The 18895-nt window shown below is 44.5% G+C and overlaps 1 protein-coding gene across 8 annotated transcripts in view; it reads right to left on the bottom strand.

The window, feature by feature from the left end:
- Positions 1–315: 315 nt before the first annotated feature.
- The window catches only part of LOC119455944 (antizyme inhibitor 2-like), a 94833-nt gene continuing 76253 nt past the window's right edge, over positions 316–18895 (bottom strand). For 3 of the 8 annotated variants that reach the window (XM_049669455.1, XM_049669451.1, XM_049669453.1), the window contains exons 7-10: positions 6096–6261; positions 4818–4971; positions 3433–3536; positions 316–717 (exon numbers count right to left, since the gene is read on the bottom strand). In XM_049669455.1, the coding sequence (XP_049525412.1) occupies positions 415–717; positions 3433–3536; positions 4818–4971; positions 6096–6261 (727 nt within the window). In that variant the 3' untranslated portion in view covers positions 316–414. Of the gene's footprint in view, positions 718–3432; positions 3537–4817; positions 4972–6095; positions 6262–9708; positions 9844–11593; positions 11761–12508; positions 12586–14201; positions 14299–16724; positions 16815–18895 lie in introns of all 8 variants that reach the window. The other 5 variants (XM_049669458.1, XM_049669457.1, XM_049669452.1 and 2 more) reach the window with 5 other exon arrangements.

Raw genomic sequence — 18895 nt, 5'->3', positions numbered from 1 at the left:
TCGTCGCACGGCCACTTCCTTTAACTTTTTTTTTATCTTCAAGTTTCGGTCCTATGTCGCTGCCGTTAGTAGAATACCCTGATTATATACTTTTAAAGACAAGGGTTCTCTCTACGAAACACGTATGAATTTTCTTGTGGCTTCGTGCTGCAATCGGGCGGATGGCAATTTTTTTTTCTTCACTTGCCTGGCGTTTATATTTCTCCATAATTATTAATACCTACTGAAGAAGACGAGACAAAGAAACTGCAATGTGCTTTCTCAACAAAAGCCGCTACAAATCGCAAAGCGATATGTGCTTTACGCGCCACTCATGATTCCCACAATTTCCGTACACCACGGCCACATTTATTTCTAGTAATCTCCGTATAATGTATAAGCATAATATGAAACTGCACGGCCTGAAGAGCCGTCTCAGCGAGCCTCCTCCATCACGGCGCTCTGCGGTTGACTGTAGCCCGGCAGCATGTGCGACTCCTCGATGATGCTGCATACACGAGGCACGTCGTCCGCCGAGGTCCTGTAGTGGACCGGAGGGAATCCGGTTCCGTTGAAGCCGCACGCCCTGACCAGCCCGTAGGCACCGACGTTGTCCATGAGGAGCCACTCGCCCACGGACACCTCGAAGAAGGGCACCTGGTCTTCGAACTTGTCCAAGGGGTGGCACGTGGCTCCCCACAGCGTCGTCAAGTCCTTGTAGTCACGTTCGTGCGGGGGCTGAAAAAAAATTGGTGGGGTTTAGCTTTGGTTAACCCTGCTTGATAGCGAAAGCTTCACTGCCCTGGCTAGGCCCATTGGTCGAGCTGTGGCCAAGGTGTGGTTTCGCAATGATATACAGACATGTTCGCAATTATTACAGTGTTTATTCGTCATTTTTTATGCCTATAAGGACACTGCGGTGATCAGTAAAGTAGTCAGACTTGGTTGCAACTCGCCGCCGGGCCCAACTCTACTCGAGCAACGGCGGCAATGTCTCCTTTCAGGGCTCCGTAAAGGCCTAAATATAGTCCGACGTAGCGTGAACGCGCCCACACGTTATGTCACGTTGGCGAGAACAACAGCGGCTATAGTTCGACCGATGGTTCGACGTACTGGCGCCGCCAACGTAACCGGATGCGCACCCAATGTTCTCTGACGCGCCCGGCGTCTGATGACGCTCGCGCGCGTGCCAATAACATCGTACTATGAACGGACCTTGATGCTCTCTTGTGGTTTGACCTCTAGCTCTCAAGGTGAAAACTGTTGAGTCGTCCACGGCTGCGCAAGGTAGCGTAATGAAGCTTTCGCTTCAAAATGTTCGTCTTCGCTTCTTACACCCTTTTTGAGGCTTTAAGTTTATTTATTACTGGGACAATAGCTGGAACGGGATCCCAGTATGAAAAGCCAGGAAGGGTATGTTTCAAAGTGTTCGAGGTCCGACACCGATTACAGGCACGGTAAATGGCAGAACAGCACAAGTTTGCCAGCACACATAATAATACAAAAAAAGAGATAACCAATGGAGAGTCTCTTTATATATCATACAAATGAAGTCACATTCAGCATCTTATAAACAAATTAAATAGATTATAGATGGACAGCTATACAGGCAAAGCGGACACTTATCTATTTCAGCGCTGATTGTTAGTGATTTTTTGCTACAGAAAGAAAAAGAGTAACCTACCAACTCACCACTGCTAGTACTAAGGAAATATTAGTATACAACATTGCGCTGCATAGCTTAAGTTAAACTATACACTATGAAAATAAGTGTTTTGAATGTTTTTAAAGTGCTTTGAGCACCCTTGAGTGTTGAAAACATTCCAAGGTGTGATTTTGTGCCTCGTGCACTTTACAAAATGTTCGCCTTTAAAGTGAAGAGGAAGTTTCAGCTCACAGGATCCCATGCTCTTGTGGGCTACTATACAGGGAAAAGGAATAACCTTTTTTTTTGGAAACTATTGCACCGAATTCTATTAGGTTTGTAGAATTTAAAAGAAAACGTTAAAGTCGGGTATTTCGGGAAGTGGATTTTTGATTTAGGCCATCAATTTTTTAAATAAAAAACGTTGTCGCAATTTCACCTTAAAGGCGAAGCATCAATTGCGATAGCAAATTTGTAGAGAGCTATAAGGAGTAATGATAGTAGCTTTATCAGCTGTATAACCTTGGACATACAGCAGCACCGGCAACACGCAGAACTGTTGTCGACGCCGTCGGCGTTTTGCCCGCGTTCGCACAAAATGCGTGCAGCGTTGGTGACTGTTGCCGGAGCCTCTGATATAAATAGGCACTTGGTGCCGCAGCTACACGTCGCCACCCTTCCCTCCCCCCCCCCGCCCCCCACGGCCTTTCGCGCGTCGGAACAAGGCGCGTTTGCTCTACATATATGGTGATTGTAAAGGAGGAAAGAGACGCCTCCTTCTGCAGCCCTTAAGGGAGCACGGCGCAGAACGCGCGTGCGTTCACTCCCCGTGAAAGCGCGCGTCCCTCGCGCCCTTTCACTCGCACATACAGCGTTCGGCGCGCGGCGACGATTTCATCTCCATTGACGTCATACGGAACCTCACGGCGACGGCGACGCCGACGGCAGAAATCTGCTTTTGAGTGTCCATATAATTGCTATCGCAATAAAATTTGCAAAATTTCCGAATTTCGAAAAACAAAGCTATCAAGTTTGCAACTCCGTGCCTCAGCAATTTAAAATGATATATGGCAATTCTGTAAACGGCAAATATTAATACACCTAATAAAGCATACTGAATTGATGTATTACACACCACTCTGAAAAATGATGATTATAGCAAAGTGGGACATTCTGCAAAACACTTGTAAACATCGTAATAAATTCGCGGAAGCTGTAAATTGATATCTCAGATTTGTTCGCTTTACATGTTATCTGTTCTTGATGCAGAGTAACAGATTTGTAAACTTAGGGCCCCTTTGTTTTGAAACCTACCAATTTACGGTAATTTTTGTAAAACATTTCAGGCCCTAAATCAAAATTATGCTTCCATACAGTTTCTATCTCAAATTCCACAAACAGCTAGTCTTCTCAGCATTTGTACAGCCTTACAGATGCAACAGGACCCTTATATCTAAAGGGAAAAGGTGGCGTGCCCAGTTATATCTTCTTTGCATGCATTGTGTGTTTCACAGCGTAGAATTTTGCACTGTATTTTATTCCTTGATGAAATAATACGGACACCTCTGATTCTGTTTGGGTCAACAGGCAAACCAACGTGAAAACGCATTAATATTTCAGCACGCTTGTACTTTTTTTTAGGCTTAGGAGGTTCTATTTCTATTACAAAGCGGTTCTTATAACGAAATAAATTACCTGCTCCATGCGTTTTGTTGTAAAGGGGTCCAACTGTACTCTATCTGAAATGGCAGAGCCAGAATGATGTACCTTGATATGAGCCGCTAAACTAGCATGCAGAGTTTGCTTACGCTGAGCGGGTGATATCCGATGCCCAGGAGGTCGTAATTTTCCCGGGGGACACAGTTCTCTCTGCTATTGTTTACGTAAACGTCGTGGTACGGACGAAGTTCTCCTGCAAACATGATAAAAAAAAGAGTTGCACGAATGCCTCCGTTCGGCATGCATCACCAAAGTGCTAGGTTTGTCTTAGCTGCGGTGAACATTACTAACCCCCACAGCATCAACGTGTGCGTCGCATGATGTAACCGTAGAGATGCACCGATTAAGTCACTATATTCCAACAGCGCGATGGTAGTTCAGGTAGTTCTTTATCAATTGTCGCGCGCATTCCGCACAACGTTAAGTCCCCTGCATTCAGGAGCATTCTCGGTGACATATGCACTTGAACCGTCTAGTAAGACGCAACGGCGGCAAGTAGCGGTAAGATGATGTACAGATCGTGTCCACACGTATCGCGAGCTCGGAATGCGAAACGCGCATTGCTGCTGTTTCATGAGTCGATAGACCTCAGTGACCTTCTGTAATATTCATGAGCAGCTCGGTATGCAGGCACTCTCAATGTTCTTTCTCCTCCTTTTTTTTATCCGTTAGTAGCCTTCCCTTGCGTAGGGTAGCAAACCGTACCTACATCTGGTTGACCTCCTTTCCTTTCTCATCTCATTTCTGTTCATCTCGCTCTCCTCTCGTGTAGGTGAATTCAGAGTATGTGGAGTATATATAATAAATTTAATGGATCCCTGACACTCGTTGTAGCATTGCATCGCCACATCACCCTGTTCTCGTCCTTTCTCACACCGGCTCTCTGAACCCCAGTGTAGAATGCTAAGCCAGAGATGTGCTCTTCCAGCCAATCATCTGCCTTTGGTACAATTGAACATATGACACTGCAGCTCTTTAAACAATAATGGCACTGCAGCTCTTTGTCGTGATTTGCCAGATTTTTGTCGGCAACATCTTTTCTTCGGCCAGCAGATACTCCAGTCGTAACAATCTCTTCTTCTTCTTCTTCTTCTTCTTCTTCTTCTTCTTCTTCTTCTTCTTCTTCTTCTTCTTCTTCTTCTTCTTCCTTCAGACACCTTTACTCTAAACTCAACACTGCCTGTGGAGCCTGTGGACTGCCTGTGGAGTTCTGACCACATTGGTGGTCCGAACTCCACAGGCAGTATGGAACCAGTTCTCCTATAGCGCAGCCATGCGTATGCCACATGGTATGAATGTCGCAGTGGTGAGTTATGATCAGTTATGCTTGCGAACAACCGACAATCAGTGTAGTAATAATGTGTTGACGTCACCGTGTAATACCAACACACCTCATCATACCCCCCGTCACCCATCTCACTTCGAGATACTGACCCAGACGATGTACAATTGAACTCAAGGTTGTGACATATACCATCGACGCTCATTTCCCTCGTCCTTTTGGCGACCACCTTGACAGCCAGCGTGTATGAGGACGTCACCATGTACTGCCCCGGCTCGGCCATGATGTACGTGCCGCTAGACCTCGGGAAGTGCGCATCCAAGGCTGAGCGCACAGTTTCACACACCTGCGCAGAGTAAAACAGCTTGCATTTTGTTCCTTTATTTCTGTTAATATTGCTTTAGATGTCGACATATTGCACGTGGCCTACTCTGGTCGTAAAGCGGATGCACGTTCCTCCATTGCGAGCTTGTCAATAGCAAGAACTGTAACTTTTTTGTTTACCCTGTGTCGCAGTGTTTCAACAAACTTATTTCTCTCTTTCTCATTGTCTCTCTTTCTTCATGTTTGCTCGCACACGTATTAACGGTGGAATCATGCGCGCTATTGCACAAGTGCATTTTCATGTCCCGAATTTGACGCGCCCGTCACCCAGTCGGACGCTTTTCGACATGCAGCTGTCCCCTTTATCAGCATATACCTGTTTGGTGAGGAGTGATATTACACAGCGGCGACGCACATTTGCACTTCTCACGCTACGCGATTATCACACTTTAGCGCACCGTCGTCTCCTAGCTTGCACTCATTATGTTCTTCCCTTCACCCAGTCTAATAAGCTTACTTTTCTAAAATCCGCATTTATTTACTTATTCATGAGCAGTAACTTGATACACGATTAATGCGGTATGATTTTTTTACGAATAGGGGACCCAAAGATAAGGAATGCTATCGGCCTTGCGTACAAAACAATGCAAGTGGGAGAGCACCCAACCATTGCTTCGGGTTTTCTAGTATAGGCTAGGTCGCCTAAAGCTTCCTATCACTAGAGGGCTCACTGTAAAATCATTTACACCCTTAAAATGCATTAAGATATAAGTCGATCTACAGGGTGATCATTTTTAAGCTTTATGAAATTTTTAAAGATCGCCTGTGGCAGGACGCATAATTTTTGTCCTTGAGAGGGATTATTCGAAGAGGCGGACATTACTAGCAAGAGAAATCGAAAAACATATTCAACTCATTCACGATAATTCGCTAATTAACTTTCTAATTAATTAGTCCACGGCAGATATTGCAATTTACGAATTGTAGCCGCTGAGCTTGCGAGACGTATCCACTTGAAATAAATTTCCAGGATGACACCAGTTCCGAGATATTTTCCAAAGTGTGGAACGAAATACATAGCCGTTCCATTTACTTTTGTTCTTCAATGCATAAAAGATCGTTTTACGTATATAGGCTGTTTCTTACTTGAATGAACGAATCTCGCTTCCGTGTGCTTCCCTGAAATCCTCCTCCGATGTCGAGCACTGTCATTTTAATTCCCATCTGAGCGCCAAGGTCGAACAGATGCCTCGCTTTCTCAATGGCAAAACGATAGTTCTCGGAATTGAAATGTCTTCCGCCAATATGAAAGCTGAGGAAGAAAGCGAGACAGAAAAAAAATAAAAAGATATTACAAGCATAATTTGTAGTATTAGTGTGTTTATTATTTCCATTATCCGTGCATTGTGAATTCAGAGTTTCGACAGTCTTTGTAAAGAGTTCAACGGGCGGAAAAACAAGTGCACGTACACACTGCACGTGTGCTCATGGGCTCCGTGAAAAGTGTAACCAGTTAGTGACTTGTTTCCAAAGGCTCGTGTCCTTTGAAACTATAGACTTCCCAGGGCGTCACTATAGTGCCCGCTGGACTGTTAATTAGCTAGAGCCCGCCTTAGTACTATCTTGAAACAACTAAACAAATATGGCTGCTGCACATGCGCTCTGCAACCACATCTGAAAGCCCAATATCAGCCGCAGAAAAAAGAAGTACAAAAGCAAGATAACGTTCAGTAAAACTTTCTGCTGGGCGAGTTGGTTCATACTTGCAAAGGAAATGGTTATGCGCAAACAAAACACGGACACAGTAATCGACACGGACGAGTGCAATTTTTTTTTCACATGACACACTTCAAAGATTACAACGTGCCGCGCAAGAACATTATCTTAGTTTCTTTTAAATAAATTGATGTATCACTTATACATGCAGCCATCTCCTTTTGACGAAATATAAAAGGCTTCCAACAGTTCACGGGCAGTAGTATCACGGCTTTTGCCCAAAATTTTTTGATGCCTCGGAAATTTGGTACACACATGAAATGCCGGATGTGCGCAGGCAAATGCGCATTCTCATTATTTTTAATCGACAGCTCATGTTCCCTTGCACGAACGTTGACGCACCGGCCAGTTTGCCCTACGTACGTCTTTCCACATGATAGCGGAATTTCGTACACAACGCCAACCGCGCATTTTACGTAGGGCGGCTCGTGCTTTTTGCCGCATCCTCCAGTATTAAAGGTGGATACACACGCGAGCGCAAAATTCCGCCTGCTCCGCGGACAAACCGTGACGTCATCACTTGAATCCGGCGCAGCCGAGTTAGGTCGCATTCGCACAGCCGGACCGCCGTTTGCGGAATCCGCGCGCTTACTCTCGACTCCAACGTTTATTAGCAGCTGCGCTTTTGCGTACTCGACGTGCCCTATATGCCATAGTGCTATGAATCCGTCAACAAGAACTAAGAGTGACGGCTGCCTCGTTACTTAGCGTTTTCTTGTGCACCTCACTCATGTTGAAGTCACGCAGGCTGCGCGGTTTGAGTAAAAAGAAGTGCGTGCGCAACCACGACTTGCCTTTCCCGCTGCATCACAACAAAAGACACGCGGTCACTGCTGCACAACGAAATCACACGTGGCTCCAAGCCGATAACACGCCATCGTAGCCACGCCAATGCGTCCGATGTTATCAGATTTGACGCTGACTACGCTAAATTGAGGTCAGACGACCGCCAAACGGACGGATGGAAATACCGGCGAGCATTTTCAATCCGGACAGCGAGCGGAGGAGCCCGGACTAGGCGAGGGCGGCACGTTTTGATGACGTGCGCGTCACGTGATACGCCATCCGCTGCGAAAATGGCGTATCACGTGACGCACGCGTCATCAAAACGTGCCGCCCTCGCCTAGTCCGGGCTCCTCCGCTCGCGGTCCGGATTGAAAATGCTCGCCGGTATTTCCATCCGTCCCTTTGGCGGTCGTCTGACCTCAATTTAGCGTAGTCAGCGTCAAATTCGTCAACATCGGACGCATTGGCGTGGCTACGATGGCGTGTTATCGGCTTTGAGCCACGTGTGATTTCGTTGTGCAGCAGTGACCGCGTGTATTTTGTTGTGATGCAGCGGGAAAGGCGAGTCGTGGATGCGCGCGCATTTCTATTTACTCAGACCGCGCAGCCTGCGTGACTTCAACATGAGTGAGGTGCACAAAAAAAAAAAAAAACGCTAAGTGACGAGGCAACCGTCACTCTTTTGGTTCTTGTTAAGGGATTCATAGCACTATGGCATATAGGGCACGCCGAGTATGCAAACGCGCAGCTGCTAATAAACGTTGGAGTCGAGAGTAAGCACGCGGATTCCGCAAAAGGCGGTCCGGCTGTGCGAATGCGACCTAACTCGGCTGCGCCGGATTCAAGTGCTGACGTCACTGTTTGTCCGCGGAGCAGGCGGGATTTTGCCCTCGCGTGTGTATCCACCTTTAGCAGCACAAATCCTCGGTCAGAGCCCAGCGAGCTTACGCGGGGCTGAAAAAACAATTGGCACCGCGTGCCTACTCGCAACCTTCTTCAAGTTATGAGAGGTGCGATGTATGTAGGGCAACACTTCAGGACGACTCAGTTTTGCACTCGTCCGTGTCGATTACTGTGTCCGTGTTTTGTTTGCGCATAACCATTTCCTTTGCAAGATAACGTTATCTTGCAAACAAAACGAGGCAGAAACACGCAAAGCTGGCGCTCTGGAGCTATAGCACGTCTGCGACTTCCTTTCCCGACGAATATCCTCGCATCCTCACATCGTCATCCTCACATCCTCATTTCTCCTCACATCGAAGACACCCGAAATAAACGTGGTAGAAACCGGAAGATTGTACGCGACATACATATCACGAGTGAAACTGAGAGCAGCGCGCTAATGCATGACCGCCCGATGACGGTGGGTGCGGTGCCAAGGTCATTGACATCGTTGTATGATGTGCACTACCATAGAGTTTCATACAATTACTAGAGTGAACTGCGGCGCTAGTGACTGCGGCAGCTGCAAGCAGGCCAGTTCAGCCAGCATGATTGGAATGATGGGTAGTATACATGGATTTGCCTAAACATCGTCCTTCTGGCTTTAAGTGGCGTCGTGACTTTGCAAAGGTATCATCTTTAAGAAAGTATGGCGTTATAAATAATTAAATTCACATTGTTAAACTTGTTAGACAGCAGAATTTCAACACAGGACCTCTAGCACAAAAGCCCGATATTGAAACATCTACGCCACGGACGAGCGGACAAGCGGAACCACTGCAATTAGCAGCGATTACGAGTGCTTGAAGATTCTTATTACCCTCTGCATTAAAAAATGTATAAACTGCTCTGAAATTTAGGCCAATTTAGGCCCAGATAAAGCTCAATAAACGAAGCCACAAGAACGTCTGAATACACAAGTAAAAGATCAGACAAATCCACGTACTACCCATCATTCCCATGGCCGATGAACGATCGCAGCGCCGAAGTTCCCTGTCTTGATTACTATAGAAAACTCTATGGGTGCCACAACGTATAACCCCACGTGACAATGGTAGCCAGCAAGGCGTAAAAATTTTCGCGAATAATCAACAACGGGTCACGGCCACACTCAGTGCGCGTGAGAACACGAACAACACTCTTTTTTTAATCAAATTACCACATACTCTTCTTTTTATCCTCTTTACAAGATGCGAACAGCTTGCGAAAGAACGCTAGATGCAAAGAAACTTAAAAAAGAGCGATACCGACTTACGCAATGCCGACAACAGTGTGGCCTTGGTCAGTGGCAACACGTAGAATATGTTCAGCTTCGGGAGAACGACAGCCGTATTTTCGTGCCATTTTTGTTTCCTGATCTTCACTTTGTGGTGAAATTCTCAGCAGAAGCCTGTAAACAATGCAATTATCAGTTTAGACTTGGGTTTGTGACACGTGAAAACGTACAACGCTAACAGCTAGCCTTTTAATTTTTTATTCCAGAACATGGGTGAGCAGGACATCGCCGAAAGCTTCAAATGACGTAATTGCTCAATAGGAGGATACCTACTCTTGGCAAGCTACACTCCGAGCATCGCCCGTTGGTGGCGTTTTCAGCGCATCGAAGCTTGTTCATCATTGATTGTGCGATTGTACAATCTTTGTCAGAAACGTTCAGGGACCGAGCTGGTAAAAAATCACTTATTCCACTGAAAAACGAATGACTCTCAGTCTTGTCAAAGTAGTCCCCGTGCATATCTATACAGTTGTCACCATTTCTGGGGGTCATGGAAGTTAGCAGAAAAAGCTTCATACAGGATGTGCTTGATCACATTATACAGGATGTCTCAACAATCCAGCACCAAAATTTAAAAATATGCAAATGCCACGCAGCTGGACCGAACCAATTTAATGTTGTTTGCTCACAGGCCGACCTCTCCGCTTGGAGATACTCAGATTATTTTTTGCATTCCGCCTGCATGATTACATAATTAGTCTCAATTAAATAATCAACTTCTCTATTATTATAATTAGATGAAAAGTCTCAATGAGGAAATTGTAGAGCACCTTGAGAAACTCCCGATACAGCTTTCTGCTGCTCAGTACGTGCTACATAAAAGTGTTTTTCCGAGCGTGAAAAACGCCCTCGAATACACGCAAAATTGCAGCGCGACTGGCCGCTCGAGGCACTTTGCGTGCATTCGCGGGCCTCTTTTCGGAAGAAAATATTTTAGGCGCGTAGAGAAGAGTTGACCGTACCCAACCATAAGATCACTCTTGAACTTTTTATGTGACATTTACTTAGAAGGTCGTCTTTAGGACCTGTGAGACGTGCAGACAGAGCAAGATGTTTTTGCGCGATAACGTTTTGTGTGGACAAGATTATTTCTGCGTGTAGTGTGTCTAAAGCGCACATCCGCGTATTGGACAACGTGTGTAAATAGTAGCTCATTGTACGATATCATAATGACCTGCCACCTACCACTCCTTGTATCTCCCACTTTCCCTTACCCCACTGAGGAGCAGCAGGCTAGAGACACGCTCTCCAGGCCGACCTCTCCTCCTTTCTCGTCATTAAGATCTACTCCTACTCTTCCCACATCACCAACACGCCTCACAGCGTTTACCAAGAAAGCCCCCCCATCTCTAAGTCTGCCTTGTCTGTCTTGAGCCATAATTTCTCATTCCTTTTCGTAAAGGACAAGTACAAAAATATTTGTTATTTTTATATTTATTTATTTACTTATATTGAGCTGAAAACACATCACGTAGGTACAAGCATAGTTATACACGATTATATAACTATCATAACACTCACACCCACGCTAAAAGCTTTTGTTAGCCTGGTACGCGAATCAAAAGGAGTCTCTTATGATGCCTGAATGAACCTCGAAATCTAAAAATACGCAGTAGTACATCTTCTAGAAGTTCGACTGAAATATGATGAACAACAACACAATACCCTACATCTGCTATAAGTTAGGCACTGTGGGAAAAAAGTAAACACATATCCGCTGGGGAATGACAAAACAAACAAGTAGAATGCAGAGCACGTTCTAAAACAGTACGTAGTAAACGACGGACTTTTTGCATTCGCCTGATTTAGCACCCTTTCGTGTATTTATGCACAAAGTCTCACCCAGCTGCATGATTGCACCAACCTGGCGTTCTTGTCCTTAATCTTCTGCAGCTCTTCCAAACAGTCAAAGGTCATCAAAGTGACGCCAGTGCTTTCAGCAAAGTCCAAGTGAGATGACTGCTTTGCTGGGTTTGCGTAGATGATGCGGCTGGGGTCGACTCCAGAGCTCAGGACAGCTTGAATTTCTCTCTTTCAACGAAACAGCCCACAAAAACCGGCTTTGTCATCAAGACATTATCAATGATATCATCAATATTTCAACATTAAGTCATCAATCCGTGATTTATCATCAATATAGTAATCGAAAGACTGGTGCTAGGTACCGAAACGTCGTGACCACTTTATTTAGAAAACATATTGTGAGTAAGGGGTTTCTGATCATAAGAGCGAAGTAAGACTTGCTGCAGAACCTCAGTGAGTATGAGCTCAGTGACTATGCGCGAGGTCACGAGTTCGATTGCCGACTCCAGCAGCCAAATCAAACAACGCCTTCAAAAAATCTTCGCTTGCTTAGGCTTATATGCCCATTTAAAAGCCACAAGTGGTAGAAATTATTCATCAATGTGAACACCGCAATTCGACTGTGAGACTTATTGGATATTAGAAAAACAGACTGAATTAGGATTATGTCATTTCGCTGATGGTCAAGTGATCAACCAGGGTGCTGGTCGCAGAGCTAATTTCAGATAATAAAATTAGCTGTTCCATCGGTTGGGCATTGCGTTGCGACAGTTTTAGTAATTTTGTTCCTGTGAACATTGTTTGCCAATATGCACGACATATTTACGTTGCTGCGTCCCTTGTAAGCAGAAGTCAGTCTTTTGTAACTCTTTTTGTAGACGCGGGCGCAAAGGTTCACCCCAGTATGACAGTTCTGCTTCCTTAGAGTACACTGTTGTTTTTCTTTTTTTTTTGCGTGCGTGATGTTTTGTCTTACCTTGTTCGAACAGTCAAAGTTGACTCCTTCCATCGCCAGAGTTCGAATGACGATGCGATCTGTGCACGACTTTATCGCTGTAAAAGATAACAAAATTACCATCTGAACGCATCGCTTTTGTATTGAACCTAATTATTTGCATCCATTCAGTTCTAATGGGCTCAAAGCGTTTCTTTTTAGGGCGCTGACAGCACCGTGCTGCACCGTAATATCAGAAAACTAATTGATCGAGGGAAGGGCTATTAGATCGTGGCAACTAAGCATTAAGGGAATCTAAGCCTCCATGTTTCAATTTAAGTTCACGCTAATGTAACTGTGTAGGTTGTCCAGCTCCTTCATTTTCTTTAGCTTGGCTAAATCTTCTAGGTTTTGAAATAGTACGCATTTTAACGCGACCACGAATATAACGGGAGGATACTTTCGGCCTCTTGAAAAAAAAATTACGATTACAACGTCGAGTGATGCTGCGAAGAAACAGGAAACGACGAGTAAAAGCGGATGCCTGCAGCACGGCCGCTGGATAAAAAAAAAGGTGCCGTGCCTGCAGGAACTGCATGCCGCAAAATAAGGTGAACGGCGAGTGCTGGCGTTCTTGTCACTGTCAGTGAGAAAATGCGCCATTCTCCGTTACCTCCACCAAGGTTAGTGCACAAACAGCACTTCAGAAGTGCCCGCGTTATAATCAAACACGGCAGAGACTTCCACGGATTGGGCGGTGATGCACTTTGAAGTCAGCTTGCTTGACACGCCTGCACATCAGCGCATATACACTTGCTCAAGGTTGCCACTAATACGCCGTAATCACATTGATACGGCACTAACAGCGTAGAAAATCTAAAGAAAGATGGCGCAAAATTCAGTGGCAACTCCCAACAAGCTGCTCTTGCATGAAGCGAACTGGCAGCGAGCACGGCAAGCTGGCATAGACCAAAGAAAAAAACACGCACACAAGAAGAAAACATTACATTCATGTCATGAAACCAAATTTAACTTGAACTTGTTCGCCGTTCGCGACAAGGATTATTCACTTTTACTGTTATATTATACGTGCGCATCCCTCCCCTCCCCTCCTTTATCTTTTTTTTTTTTTCTCCCCAAGTTTGTCCGACAAGGGGCCCAATGGAAGCGCACATGCACGCTTTTGCGCAATTGTATCTCTGGGTCCCCCTAACTCGAATGCGAATGAAGCGTTAGTAAATTTTGATCAAATTGGCGACTGTATTCAAGCAGCGCGAAAGCCGCTACGAAAGCAGCTTCAGTGCTTAATGTCATGTTCAAGACACTGCAGGCTACACACAGTGACTCATCCCGTAGGATATACTGACTGGATGAATTCGCGGCGCTTTTCGGGACATGGTCAAATTCCTTCATATTGACAAATACTGCAATGACGGCTTTTCCAGCCAATCACAGAGGCCGTAGTGGCCTTCTGGGCCAATCAGAGCTGACAAGAGAGTGAATTCGACAGTATGCCGCAATTCGACAACGTCCAGACTAGAACCCCAGGTAGTATTTTGAGTATCGTTGTCGACCGTCTTTATCCATCTTTACACAAGTTATCGTGACACAAGCTATCAACATAGTAATAGTTGAATCCAAACAGTTTGGCAAAGCGAAATGTGAACTGAGAAGAAAAACGCTCAATCATCGACGCTATAGCCATGGATGCAAATCTTGTGCGGACATTTCTTACCGAAATAGGGAACCACCCTTGGTAGCTGCTGGCGCCATAGCTCGAGCGTTTTCTTCAGTTCAAGCAGATCACATATGAAGAAAGAATTGTCTTCCTCCTAGGTCGTTTAAAAAATTGAAAAAAAAATTGAAAGGAAGAACTTAAACACCCGGGAGCAAATATAGGCCATAACTAAAGCAACGTTGGAATAACTGCCTTGGCGTGGTTCCTGATGTCACAGCACCGCCCTACATAAATTGAATATGAAGGCCCCACACACTCCTTATAGAATAATACCATAGGATCGCTACGAAATCATATAGTTTTCCTGGAATGCGTCATCTGATCCCATGGAATTATTGCATGTGATGGTTATCGGGCCCTTTTTTATGTACATGTAGGATCCTTACCAGCACGTGAGATATACAAGTACGTATCCTCCTTAGAACCACGCAAAGCTTATAGTGGCGCAACACTTTCTATAGCAAATTGTCATTGTTATTGTGTTATTACACTTGAAAAATTCATTGTCTGAGCAAACATATCGCGCACAGTGGCATCTCGTTGTACGCAGTCACAATATCTCAAGTTCGTTCAGGCAGAAACTTCTTCCTTGTACCTAAACACATAGATAAATATATTAAATAGTAAAAGAAAACATGTCATTCACCCGAATGTAGTATGAAGATAAAAAGAATACCCATACGGGTTTCTCGGAGACAAAGCCTTTTAGTCGAGCAAAAGTTTCTCCTGATCCGGGACCCACGAATGTTTCCTCAACTAAAAAGCCTTGTTTCTGAGACACCCGTAAGGTTTTCCTCTATAGCTTCATGCTAAATTCGGGTGCATTACAATTTTTCTTTTCCCGATCGTTCCTCCGCCTTGCGCGATTTGCCATATTACATAGTGTCGATGTATGTTGAAGGTGGGGAGCGTGGTGCTGGTTTATAATTCTGAACTTCCGGTGCCATCACATGGCATCTTAAATGTACTCCTAGGATCATTCTGGTCGCCGGTGAGGGTGCAAGATGTCCACACGGGAAATAGGATCAATTTTCACGAACGCCAGTGGCAACAAGCTCAATAAACCACTGGTGTTCTATTGCAACAAACATCTGGCTTCAATACTAATAGTTCATCATTCTTCTGGTAATCACATTTAGTTTAGATTTGAATTGGATAAAAAGCCGGTGTCCACAACACGGATATAGGTAGACGCCATGGCTACAGAACTGTGTTTCATACTTACTACTATAGTGTCTTAGCGCTGATTGCAGGTTAAGTAAGGTGAAAAATATTAAAAATGAGGCAGGAAGGTTATCCGGGACATAATTCTGACTGGTCATATTACAAGAAAGGGCAGTGGCGGGGACATGTGAGTGGTTAAAAGTAGAAATTATAAAAAGAAAAGGACTGAGATACGGCGACACACAACATGGTCACGGTCAGTCGGCGAAGCACTCCATATTTGAAAAACAAGGCAGTGTTGCCTTGAATCGTCACAGTAAATTAGAGCCCTTCCGTTCTGAAAGCGGACAGTTATCGAGCGTGTCCACAGTGGGCGAGAGCGTTTGTCCTCTGCACGCGAAGCCCACGGCAGTCGCAAATAAGATGTGTCATCGTCTCATCGCTACCACATGCTTCTCAAGCAGAGCTGTCGACATTGCTAGTCGTGCCAAGGTACAGCAGCTTGATTAAAGAGCCGGCGTGCTTGGCGCGTCGAACACCTACAGACTGGCCGTTAATTAATAAAATACCCTCTAAGGCTCAGTATACGTGCCACATTTTACAGAATAGCTTAGAAAATATGAAGGTCATTTCAGTTCAAATTTGTTTGAAGGAGCATACACCCCATGAAATTATGAATAATGTTGTCGTCCAGCTTCGTATATATTCGCACCGCAGTGGGAAAGTAACTAGGACAACAGTACATTTAACCTCACACTTTGACTTAGTTTATCACGGAACTGGTACTAGTTTGCATACAATTTAACCTGTCCTGCATGTTACTCCGCCGTTTTAACATGTGCTCTAATGTAAATAATTGAAAACATAATTAGCGAGATTTTCTTTATTTGATACTTCTGCACTACGATTTAGCTAAAAATTAACGTCCGCCTATTAAAGTAGCCCAGCTGAAACGGAATGTTCACATGTATAACATAGAATTAAAAAAAGCAGTTCGGCTTAAGCAAAAACACCACGTATATTCAAGTGCAGGTTAAAGGATCTCGAGTGGTCAAAATTAATCCGGAGGCTACTACAACGGCATCTCTCATAGCAGTATTGATTTAATGACGTTAAACATCCAGGAGTCAATTTACCCTAAATTTCTTTGCTACACACGGATTTGAATATGGCTAACAATCGCAAAAAGGAGTAAACGACGCAAGGATGCAAACCTTGGCAAAGTTGGAAGTAAATAATATCTCTAAAGTATACAGATACTGATTAAAAGGACATTTACAACAGCACATGTATAGTAGGCTATTGAATAGAAACTAAAAGGGCGCCCAGCGCATAACTGACATTTGGCGCACTTACCTGTGTTTCCACCACCTTCTCTGCAACATCGCGAACACTTGCTTCACTGTGAACAAAGAAGCTTGCGTCTTTGTGTGCGACCATCTTGTTCTGCGCAACAAAAAAAAAAACACACCGAGACGACGTTTAACCAAATTATTTAATTGAGAGCCATCGGAACACCGGTCAGAAATCTTGCTCGAAAGAAAGGATGATTAGGAAAGGGGCTCTGCAAACGAGACACATAAATTAGGCGTACAAACAAACAGCGTCATTTGTCAACAGCGAATCCTTAAAGGCCCCCAAGAATTTCCAAGTGCAATCTTCAGTTGTTTCTCGAGTCTTCACAAAGATCACTCAAGTCTGTGAATGGTGACGTGAAGACAGACATTTTGAGATTGCTTTCTTCATGCTGCCGCGATTTCCAGCCGTTCTAATTAGGATAATCGAATGTCTGCTGATTAATTATGGGCTTCAGGAGAGTTCGTAAAAACTGATAATATGTATATCATTATTAACTGCCACCTGCTCTTACTAACATATTTAGCACGGCAAAATTTGTTTTTTTTTTTTTTTGCGAATGGCGGACCCTACATAAGGTGAAACAATAAATCAGCTTAGATTTTTTAAGTATTTGTTGAAAACTAGTTCCGTTATCTCGCGGTAATCGGTCATTAGAAGAGAAACTGAAGCTCGCAGTTCAAATGTTTTTTTTTTTTTCTTTCGCGCCAAAACCCCAATGTGACGTCACCTATTTAAAATGTTTTGTATTCGAGCTGTTGTGTCTCAATAAAAGTTATCGAGACTTTTCAAGTGATGCCTTCGCATTATATTGAATAATTGAATATTATTTAGTTCATCTTTATCTATGAAAAAATAACTACATACTCGAGCAGCCACCATCAAAATCGATGATGTCACCATGAGCTGGCGCGAGAACTTCATGGCGGCGTATATCCAACCGTTTCTATAGCTTTTGCAGTTTTTCGGGCTTTCCAAGTTTCTTCTCACATGAAGAGTATCCTTGTTTACATATATAACAAAGGCAATTTACTAACAAAGCCGAACTTACTATCCCTTTACCGACTAATATCTTTATTTTCCACCCTGCGAGGGTGGGTGAAATTATTCTCACCAGTCCAGGAACAATATTTCCTTCCATTCGCCTTAGTCAAGGAAGAGTTTGGATTCGGGCTGCTTTAGTAAACACCAAGAATTCCCCAGCAATGTTCATCCTCCTTTTAATAACTTCCCGAAGTGCCTGCAGACGACGCTATGTAATATAATAATGCATTCCGCACAGAAGAGACGGTCGATGTCAGAAGCAGCTGTGCCTCACCGCTCGTGCTTTATGGCCGAACAGGGTTCAGCGTAGGCGAAAACCAAATGCGCCAATTATTATTGGACGACTCTTATCAGCGTCAATCAAGCGGACGTTTTATAGCTTCAAAATTTGCAACCGTGTTTCTGACTACCGTCGGTCACTATATGAATGCTCGGTGAGGCCTAACGCGTGGTCCGCAAAAACCTCTTCATGTGAACACTTAGTTCGCGTGTACTTTCTTCGTCGGGTTCCTTCTTGGATGACCTACCGCACATTTTGTTCTGTCTCCTCTACCAAGTTTCTTCAGCGAGCTAGTACAAGCCAACATGTACAGCCTTCCGTTAAAGTCTTTGTTGCACCGGTGCAACGCCGCGTGTTTATAAAATCTTCTTCGCATTATCCCACGTGCTTTTAAACACGTTCTGGTGAGTGATGAAACCATTACATTGTCTCACCCTTCCGAGATTCGCCTGCGCTCCTGAGAGTGATTTCTCCACGGCTCTGTGGCTCCGAAGTTCCTCGATGCTGCCAATTTCGTCAATGAGGTGGGAGGAAGCGGTGCACCTGGTATATATACGGTTTGCCACGTATTTTAGGAATCGCTTTATTTGACCTTTTACTGCCTCGTATCTTCTATTGATTGCATTGCTTCCTTTTTCTTTCCTTTTATGAACAAGAGCACGGAGGGCAGCGGAAATGAAACTGACCCCAAAACGATCAACGTACACGGGTCACAGCTGTAGAGAACGAAAGCTTTGTTTTCCTGTGAAATATCGTCGAAGTGTACCTGCGTAGAAGGCGTTACACCTGTTTACTATCTCTCTCTCTCCCCGCTTCAGGCTCAGTACTGAAAAAGTACTGTGAAATA

Source organism: Dermacentor silvarum, chromosome 6 (genome assembly GCF_013339745.2).
Source record: "Dermacentor silvarum isolate Dsil-2018 chromosome 6, BIME_Dsil_1.4, whole genome shotgun sequence".
Taxonomy (NCBI): domain Eukaryota; kingdom Metazoa; phylum Arthropoda; class Arachnida; order Ixodida; family Ixodidae; genus Dermacentor; species Dermacentor silvarum.
Note: the sequence above shows the minus strand (reverse complement) of the source record. Positions and strands in the feature narration are given on the sequence as shown.